The 10,471-nt window shown below is 33.0% G+C and overlaps 1 protein-coding gene and 1 long non-coding RNA gene across 2 annotated transcripts; both read right to left on the reverse strand.

The window, feature by feature from the left end:
• Window positions 1-408: 408 nt before the first annotated feature.
• On the reverse strand, window positions 409-8,213 carry LOC130247386 (integumentary mucin C.1-like). The gene is made up of 15 exons (XM_056480612.1): window positions 8,071-8,213; window positions 7,771-7,917; window positions 7,449-7,595; window positions 7,115-7,261; window positions 6,728-6,769; window positions 2,975-3,031; window positions 2,651-2,695; window positions 2,524-2,568; window positions 2,397-2,441; window positions 2,269-2,313; window positions 2,142-2,186; window positions 2,006-2,059; window positions 1,875-1,925; window positions 785-913; window positions 409-602 (listed from the first exon to the last, which is right to left on the reverse strand). The coding sequence occupies exons 2-15, from the start codon at window positions 7,829-7,831 to the stop codon at window positions 409-411; spliced, it is 1,107 nt and encodes a 368-aa protein (XP_056336587.1). The 5' UTR covers window positions 7,832-7,917; window positions 8,071-8,213.
• An 862-nt stretch (window positions 8,214-9,075) lies between these two features.
• Window positions 9,076-10,150, reverse strand: LOC130247589 (uncharacterized). The gene is made up of 4 exons (XR_008839561.1): window positions 10,008-10,150; window positions 9,708-9,854; window positions 9,362-9,508; window positions 9,076-9,208 (listed from the first exon to the last, which is right to left on the reverse strand). It is a non-coding gene; the product is annotated as an uncharacterized LOC130247589 (long non-coding RNA).
• Window positions 10,151-10,471: the final 321 nt, after the last annotated feature.

Genomic DNA, 10,471 nt, shown 5'->3' on the forward strand with positions numbered 1-10,471 from the left:
GCATCTCAATCATCTGTGCCTAAATAGTCTGTGCCTGAATTGTCTGCTCATGAATTATCTGTGCCTCAATAGTCTGCTCCTGAATCGTCTGCGCCTAACTCATTTGCACCTAAATAGTCTGCTCCTGAATAATCTGGTCCTGAATCATCTCCTCCTGAATCATCTGTTCCTGAATCATTTGCACCTGAATAGTCTGCTCCTGAATAATATGCTCCCGAATCGTCTGCTCCTGAATCGTGTTTCTGAATCATTTGCACCTGAATCGTCAGCTCATGAATTGTCTCCACTTGAATCATCTGCACCTGAATTGTCTGTGTCAGAATTGTCTGCTCCTGAATAGTCTGCGTCTCAATCATCTGCGCCTGAATCATCTGTGCCTGAATTGTCTGCTCATGAATCATCGGTGCCTCAGTAGTCTGCTCCTGAATCGCCTGCGCCTAAATCATTTGCACCTGAATAGTCTGCTCCTGAATAATCTGCTCCCGAATAGTCTGCTCCTGAATCATTTCCACCTGAATCGTCAGCTCCTGAATTGTTTGTGTCTAAATCATCTGTTCTTGAATCTTCTGTATCTGAACTGTCTGCTCCCGAAGCATCTGTACCTGCACCTCACGAGCCATCTAAGCCCTCCATCATAGTAGCCAATTCACAGTAGACCTTCAGCCCACTCTACATCAGCCCAAATATAATAGAATTTTTTTCTCTGCGGGACTTCCAGCAGTCAGTGCCTTTCAGTCAGATGGGTCCCTTGTCTCCCTCCTGCCTCTAAGCTGCTGTCTCCAACTTTGCCCATCTGACACTTTGGTTCCAACTTGGATCAAACCCCCCTTGTCTCCACCATAACCCATCATCTCAAATGCTCTGCCAGGCTCCCTTGTCTCTCCAGCTCTTCCTTGGTTAGTCATCGCCCTGCCTACACCTTGGGACATTACTCCTCAGTCTATACCTTGTCACTCAATCCCTCCAGGGATCAGGTTTTTTAAACATTTACTTTGGATTATTTGTCTCATTAAAATCTCTCATTAAAACACAAGCAAATATAACGTTTCCTTTCATTAGTTAGGGTAGAATGAATGAATGCATCTAGTGGAAAAACCTAAAGATTAAACAAAATCTAACTAGAATTTGAAAACAATTGTATGCAAATGCTAAAAAAAAGAAAGACTTCTGATATCTAGGAATATTAATATATACAGTGCCTAGAATAAAGGATTACACCCCTTACAGATTTACTTATATCTGTGCATTTACATTAGATTAGTCAGTACTAAAGCCAAATCTAAACAAAATGTGTACTTATTTATGCTGTGCACAATATACAATCAATGCATTTCAGAATTTAACTAGTTACTGAACTTATATGAAAAAAAATATATATAACTTGTATATTTTGATTGCTTTACAGCAGGCATGTCCAAGCTCGGTCCTGGAGGGCCGGTGTCCTGCAAAGTTTAGTTCCAACCCCAATCAGACACACCTGGGCTAGCTAATCAAGCACTTACTAGGCTTTCTAGAAACATCCGTGCAGGTGTGTTGAGGCAAGTTGGAGCTAAAATCTGCAGGACACCGGCCCTCCAGGACCGAGTTTGAACACCCCTGCTTTATAGCATGTGTGATATTGTTTATTGTTGTTTTAAGTTAAATGTACATGTAAAACGTAAAAAAATCTGATGACAATCAAATGAGTCATTATAATGTTTGCCTAAGCATTTAAGATGATGGGTTTTATGCAATATCCATTTTTAATACACATCTTTGCTGTAGTATATGTATGTACTATTACAGGCAAGTAGTTTTTGTTGAAAAGAAACACCAAAATAAATATTCATAATTTTAAAATGTAATGATATATCAGTTCTTTTTATACTAAATACCTGAAACAGTAGTAGCTGGAATTACAGGTGCAGCAGTAGGTACTGGAACTACTGTTGAAAAAAAAAACTCCAATAAAATATTTATCATTTCAAAATGTAATGTTATATCAGTTCTTTTTTATATCACATACTTGGAGTAGTAGATGTAGTTGTAGGTACAGGTACAGTAGTGGTTGTTGGAACAGCTATTGGCAAATAGAAACACCTAAATATATATGAATCATTCCAAGATGTCATGGTATGTAAGTTCTTTTTTAATGTACATACGTGTTGACGTAGTTGTAGTTTCAGGGGTAGTAGTTGTTGGAACAGCTGTTGGCAAATAGAAACACCTAAATATATATAAATCATTTCAAGATGTAATGGTACAGCAGTTCTTTTTTATTGTACATACGTGTTGAAGTAGTTGTAGTTTCAGGGGTAGTAGTTGTTGGAATAGCTGTTGGCAAATAGAAACACCTAAATAAATATAAATCATTTCAAGATGTAATGGTACAGCAGTTCTTTTTTTATTGTACATACGTGTTGAAGTAGTTGTAGTTTCAGGGGTAGTAGTTGTTGGAATAGCTGTTGGCAAATAGAAACATCTAAATATATATGAATCGTTTCAAGATGTAATGGTATAGCAGTTCTTTTTTAATGTACATACGTGTTGGAGTAGTTGTAGTTTCAGGGGTAGTAGTTGTTGGAACAGCTGTTGGAAAATAGAAACATCTAAATTAATATGAACCATTTCAAGATGTAATGGTATAACAGTTCTTTTTTAATGTACATACTTGTTGGAGTAGTTGTAGTTTCAGGGGTAGTAGTTGTTGGAGCAGCTGTTGTTAAAACAACAAACATTTACACCTTTAAAATGTCTATACATCATACTTCTTTATTATAAAAATGAAATATTATTTTTATTCTATTACTGAAGTATAAATTTATTACTTTTAAATTTTACTCAACAGTACATACCTGTTGTATTAGATGTAGTAGGAATAATAGCAAGTCTTTTAAAATGTAATATGTTTCATTGTAAAATTACATTTCTTGCTTAAAAAGATGACTTTTATGGTATGGTGTATGATTGTTTTTGTTTATTTTGCAGTTTGTACCTGTTGATGTAGAAGTTATTGTCGAAGTTTCAGTAGTTGTTGAAGTCGTTGTAGATTCTAGAGAAACCAAAAGACAGCAGAAAAAAAGTTATATATATATATTTCCAATTGTTTTTGTTTTAATAGTTGTGAAGTAGTTGTGTATAGTTAGTTGTGAAGTGAACTTTGTGAAGTAACATGTAATTAATTTCTGAAAAAGATTATTTTTTTTCATTTAAAGGGGTCATGAATTGAAAATCAACTTCTACTTCATTTTAGAGTTATGATTACGACAAGCATTTGATATGTTTTTTCTTTCATAGCGAACACAAAGTGTTGTGCATGAAAACAAATGTTTACTGTGTCAGTATAACAACCCTAGCCAATATAAAATGTTGAATATAATGCAAGGAGTCTGATAATGACAAAATTCTAATTTTACCAGTAAAAACAAATGGTCTAATAATGTTGTCAATAACAGATGACAAGCACATGTGTTAAACATAATAAATCAACTTTATAATTATGAATTATGAATAATTATGAATTAACAAACAGGACATATTGAAAGTCTGTTCAAGTCCACCATAATGACTATACAAAATTTAGCATTTTAAGCAAAAGCAGACTCACACATAAGCTTAATATTATTATTGTTGTTTTACCATATGTTTGAGAATTAACAATAATAATAGGCTAATCATATTAACCTTTATTTTACATTTACAGAATCGTTATCTTGATTTTAAGCAAAAAAAAAAAAAAATCACATTTGATTCAAATGATTCACATTTTTGCCAGAATCGTGCAGCCCTACATGAGTTCTTCTTGAATGTTCCTGTCATTATCCCGTTTTACATGTTATAGCACATAATTCGATTAACGGCATTGCATTACCATGCTATCCACATTTCCTCCAGAGTTTCATGTAATTTCGGGTGTTTCATTTTTAATTTGTCGACTTTAACTGCAGTTTGGCACTTTCATTTTCATGCATGCCCCCCGTGACAAACGGGATATTGGATGCAAGTATGAACTACTGGAAGAGTGTTGTTTTAATGAAATTTGATATCATATGACAAAAAACCTTTGCATTTTGTGATGCAGGAGTCTGTGGTCCTTCACTCAATCGGTAGGTGCAGAGAATAGTGTCAAACAGCCATGTATATAGATAATCCTGTCGCAAAATGTGGCAAAAATACTAAACGAAGGTAATAGTTTGATTGCTGTGCTTACATGTCTGTACTGCACTTCAATAATGCCACTGAAATCAGCATACTCCACATGTTTTAATTCCATTTGTTTAGTTCGATTATGACCTTAATCGGATTAAATTAATCAAAAACCGTTGTTTACATAGTAGGCTCTTAATCAGATTATTGTCTTAATTGTTTTAAAATCGCATTATTGGTGTTCATGTAAACATATTCATTGAGATGCACTTCCACCAGTCCATGTATCCAATACCTCAGTTTGTCACGTGGGGGTAGTGATGGGTCGGTCTCGAATGATTTGTTTATTTTGAACAAATCTTTTATGTGACTTGAGAACGAATGGTCCTCTCAGGGAGTGATTCGTTCATTCCCGCATGCGCACATTTGTGCAGGTGGAGTAAAACATTTTTCGAGTCCTCTATTGGGTTTGAGTTGTTCGTTCTTCACATGAGAGACAGAAGCAATTCATTTGCATTTAGAGCCGGAAAAAGATTTGATCCATTCATTTCTCGGGTCCCCGGTTTTGAGTCATCTCTTTACTGTCACATGATGATTGAACGACTCAAAAACCCAAAGGCTCGAAAGGTAAACTAATCATGGTTGTTTCCAGCTCTGACTGTAAGCATTAGTTAAGCTTTTTATTTATTTTGTTTTTACATTTATTTTTTATTGGTTTCAAATCAGCTATATCAGCTAATGCAATAGATTGCAGAAACTTAGAACATTAGAAAAAATGGAGATGTTGTTACAATCTGCATAATATATTTTAAAGAAGAGAGAAAGAAGAGAAAAAAAATAAAACATATAAATTCAATTAAATAAATAAAAAAATAATAATAAAGAGACCAGAGGGGAACTTATATAAGGTCATACATTGAAAGCCATTTTTATTTATTTTTAATTAATTTTTTTATTAGTTAAACTTATATGAGACTGTCAGTGTCAGGTGAACGATCGACTCAAATTTAAAGCCATATGACTTTTTTCATTTTTTGTTTCTGTTCCTGCAAAATGTCACTTGTTTCCGTTTTTCGTTTCCGTTCCTTAAACCGGTTCAGAGCCCTGCTTGTATGTAGTAGTGTGATCAACATTTGGGCTAGTTGTAGATGTGTTTGGAAGCATCTCGTAACATTTTAATGTTATTTTGAAAAAAAAATTGAATGAAATGACTCAAAAAAAAGATCGATGAACGAGACTCAAAGGTCCTAGTAAGTAAAATAATAAGAACTTCCCATCTCTATGCAGGGGCATAAATGAAATGTTCCTGAATAAGAGTGAAACTGTGAAACTGCATGGAACTCTAAAGGAAACGTGAATAGCGTTAATCAAATTATGTGCTATAACATGTAAAATGAGATCATGAAAGGAACATTAAAAAAGCAACTCATGTAAAAACCTCAATCATATTACTGGCTTAATCAGATTAAGGCAAATAATAAGATTACTGATGTCTATGTAAACCTAGTCATTGTCAGCATACTTAAACACTTAAACACAACTTCTATGTACTTAACAAAAAGTATTACAAAATCTCATAAGAATAAAATATAAAAACAGCCATATAGTCAACAAGATTATGATGTTAAATTGAACTTAATTAACATCTGTAATGTTACTGTATTTGACCCAAATAAAATACCATTTTCAGGGCTTATATGAGCTAATAGTAGCAGACCCTAAACAACAGAACGTCATCATTTTGAGTTTCAGTGAGAAAAATTGACTTTACACAAATATTTAACAAAAGTTTATGGTATCAAATAATATCTTACTCCTAACTGTACAAACAAAAATTATGAGTATTTTGAGTTAAATCAGAAGAACTGTGACCTTGCTGGAGACAATGTTACATTAGAATCATTGGAAACCTGATACTGCAGTCTAATCACCTTTAAAACCTGAATAGTAAAAGCTGAGTTCTAAACTGAGTCTGATGCAAAATAATGGGATGTCTATTTTCACATTGGTAAATTTCATGTAATGGCAAATTAAAAAATAAAAGCAAAGCATTCAAAAGAGCTCTTCATTGTGTAGCCTGATAGACACAGATTACAGATTAAAATTACAATAATACGTGCAGTGAACTGTTTTAATCAGTGTTTTCTTTTCAACAAGAACATTATTAAAAAGCGTAATATGGAGCCTATTATCTGTGCAATCTGCCAAAATGATGAACAACCATTAGATTTTTCCATCACGGCTAAAAAAACAAAACAAACAATTCTTCTATTGATGGAACATTAATTTAACATGACCTCTGGGCTGAAGCATGCATGGTACTCGAGGTGTAGTCTGTTCATCATTATGAAATTCAGGATTTGGCTCAAACATTTATGGATGAATTACTCTGGTTGCCATTTGTTAATATTAGAAACTTTCAAAACAATTCATAGTGTGAACTGATGGGGGAGTCGAAAGTTAGTTTACCACACAACAATAGAATTGTTATTCAATCATAGCAGTGGCGAGTTTCTTTCAAGTCTTCAACATATACCACCCATAAAAATGTGTTTTATGCTTTAGAATGTAAAACTGATATCAAAACATAACATAACTATACCTGCTGTAGTAGATGTAGGTAGAATAGTTGGTATTGGCACAGCTGTTGATGAAAATTATGAATATTATGCAATAAAACGTAATACAGTAATGACAGTAAAATGAAATCAATTTCTTAAAATCAACATCAACAATCGAATTTTACTAAGCGATTCATAACAAATTATTACAAATTACATTTGAATGAATTTAAAATTCAAACTTAATTAAAAATTATCAAATTATCCCCTTTTTATGCAATTCTAAATAAGACGGTAAGAGTTCGACCAAAACACTATTGTCAAATCAAAACATTCATGAATATCCGAAATAAAAAACTTGAGTAAGTACATGATTTAGGATATACAAATAGCAAAAAACATTTCCGAGCTTCATCTGTCAATCCTACCTGTGCATATGTTATTGCTGTTTATAGGGAGGTTTGGATCAGTTACATTATATCCACTTTTGCATGAGCAATTGTAGCTCCCAATAGTGTTGTTGCAGGTTGAGTTTGGACCACAGACGCCTGACATCTCAACACATTCATCCACATCTTTATGAAAAGAGAATTATGTGGAAAATGCAAATTTAAATGTAATATGTAGAATGTAGAGAATGGGTCAGTTTAATTTCGTTTTTTGCAGTTGTACAATAGAATGCTTTCAAAGTACAAATTAAAAACAATAAATTACAATTCATTACTAAGTTTTAGACAAAAAAAATCTGAATTTAAAATGTACCTCTGCAAGTGTTGTTGTTGCTGATGGTAAGACTTGAATTTGTTGTAGTGAATCCAGACAAACATGAGCAATTGTAACTTCCTAATTCATTTGTGCAGTTGGAATTTGGACCACAAATAGATGGACTGAACAGACATTCATCGACATCTGAGGAGGAAAAATATATTTTAAAAATTATATAATAATGATTTTTTTTTTTTTAAATGCTAGTTAAAACCACTAGGAGTTCGGCCAAAACACAGATGGTGCGTTACAATATAATATCAGAAAAATAATTACAAACAGTAAAAAAAACTGTTCAGAGCTTCATCTGTCATCATACCTGTGCATGTGTTATTGCTGTTTATAGGGAGGTTTGGATCAGTTACATTATATCCACTCATGCATGAACAATTGTAACTGCCAATAGTGTTGTTGCAGATTGAGTTTAGACCACAGATGCCTGATATCTCTAAACATTCCTCTACATCTTTGTTTAAAAAAAAGAAATGAGGAAAAGTAGAGTTCGGGTCAGTTTAATATTATTTTTAGCAGCTTTATAACAGGACGGTTTTAAAGTAAAATTCACACATTTCAACTAATTCAATTTTAAAGAAAACACAAATATAAATATAAAATCTACCTCTGCATGTGTTGTTGATGCTGATGGTGAGATTTGAGTTTGTTGCAGTAAATCCAGACAAACATGAGCAATTGTAACTTCCTATTTCATTTGTGCAGTTGGAGTATGGACCACAGATTGATGGACTGAACAGACATTCATTTATATCTGAGGGGGAAATGCAATATATTTAAAAATATCTTGTATAAGAATGATTTATTTTGTTGACATCCTACTTTTAACACTAAGAGTTTGGCCAAAACATTGATGGGGAGTCAAAACATTATATTGGAAATTAAAAAAGTGAGTAAGATTACAGTATTTAAAAATACAATCAGTAAAAATGGCTTCATCTGTCAATCATACCTGTGCATGTGTTATTGCTGTTTATAGGAAGGTTTGGATCAGTTACATTATATCCACTTATGCATGAGCAATTGTAACTGCCAATAGTGTTGTTGCAGATTGAGTTTGGACCACAGATGCCTGACATCTCTACACATTCCTCTACATCTTTGTTAAAAGAAAGCAGAGAGGAAAAGTAGAGTTCGGGTCAGTTTAATCTTATTTTTAGCAGCTTTATAACAGGATGGTTTTAAAGTAAAATTCACACATTTCAACTAATTCAATTTTAAAGAAAACATAAAATATAAGAACAAAATCTACCTCTGCAAGTGTTGTTGATAGTTATGGTGAGATTTGAGTTTGTTGTAGTGAATCCACCCAAACATGAGCAATTGTAACTTCCTATTTCATTTGTGCAGTTGGAATTTGGACCACAGATTGATGGACTGAACAGACATTCATTTATATCTGAGGGGGAAATGCAATATATTCAAAAACATCTTGTATAAGAATGATTTATTTTGTTGAAATTCTACTTATAATGCTGGGAGTTTTGCCAAAACACTGATGGGGAGTCAAAACATTATATTGGAAATTAAAAAAGTGAGTAAGATTACAGTATTTAAAAAATACAAACAGTAAAAACTGCTTCATCTGTCAATCATACCTGTGCATGTGTTATTGCTGTTTATAGGGAGGTTTGGATCAGTTACATTATATCCACTCATGCATGAGCAATTGTAACTGCCAATAGTGTTGTTGCAGATTGAGTTTAGACCACAGATGCCTGATATCTCTAAACATTCCTCTACATCTTTGTTTAAAAAAAAGTAATGAGGAAAAGTAGAGTTCGGGTCAGTTTAATATTATTTTTAGCAGCTTTATAACAGGACGGTTTTAAAGTAAAATTCACACATTTCAACTAATTCAATTTTAAAGAAAACACAAATATAAATATAAAATCTACCTCTGCATGTGTTGTTGATGCTGATGGTGAGATTTGAGTTTGTTGCAGTAAATCCAGACAAACATGAGCAATTGTAACTTCCTATTTCATTTGTGCAGTTGGAGTATGGACCACAGAATGATGGATTGAACAGACATTCATTTATATCTGAGGGGGAAATGTAATATATTTAAAAATAAATTTTATAAGAATGATTTATTTTGTTGACATTCTACTTTTAACACTAAGAGTTTGGCCAAAACATTGATGGGGAGTCAAAACATTATATTGGAAATTAAAAAAGTGAGTAAGATTACAGTATTTAAAAAATACAATAAGTAAAAATGGCTTCATCTGTCAATCATACCTGTGCATGTGTTACTGCTATTTATAGGGAGGTTTGGATCAGTTACATTATATCCACTCATGCATGAGCAATTGTAACTCCCAATAGTGTTGTTGCAGATTGAGTTTGGACCACAGATGCCTGATATCTCTACACATTCCTCTACATCTTTGTTAAAAGAAAGCAGAGAGAAAAAGTAGAGTTCGGGTCAGTTTAATCTTATTTTTAGCAGCTTTATAACAGGATGGTTTTTAAGTAAAATTCACACATTTCAACTAATTCAATTTTAAAGAAAACATAAAATATAAGAACAAAATCTACCTCTGCAAGTGTTGTTGATAGTTATGGTGAGATTTGAGTTTGTTGTAGTGAATCCACCCAAACATGAGCAATTGTAACTTCCTATTTCATTTGTGCAGTTAGAGTATGGACCACAGATTGATGGACTGAACAGACATTCATTTATATCTGAGGGGGAAATGCAATATATTCAAAAACATCCTGTATAAGAATGATTTATTTTGTTGAAATTCTACTTATAATGCTGGGAGTTTTGCCAAAACACTGATGGGGAGTCAAAACATTATATTGGAAATTAAATGAGTGAGTAAGATTACAGTATTTAAAAAAATACAAACAGTAAAAACTGCTTCATCTGTCAATCATACCTGTGCATGTGTTATTGCTGTTTATAGGGAGGTTTGGATCAGTTACATTATATCCACTCATGCATGAGCAATTGTAACTCCCAATAGTGTTGTTGCAGATTGAGTTTAGACCACAGA

The sequence above is a fragment of the Danio aesculapii genome, chromosome 20 (assembly GCF_903798145.1).
Source record: "Danio aesculapii chromosome 20, fDanAes4.1, whole genome shotgun sequence".
In the NCBI taxonomy this organism is placed as follows: domain Eukaryota; kingdom Metazoa; phylum Chordata; class Actinopteri; order Cypriniformes; family Danionidae; genus Danio; species Danio aesculapii.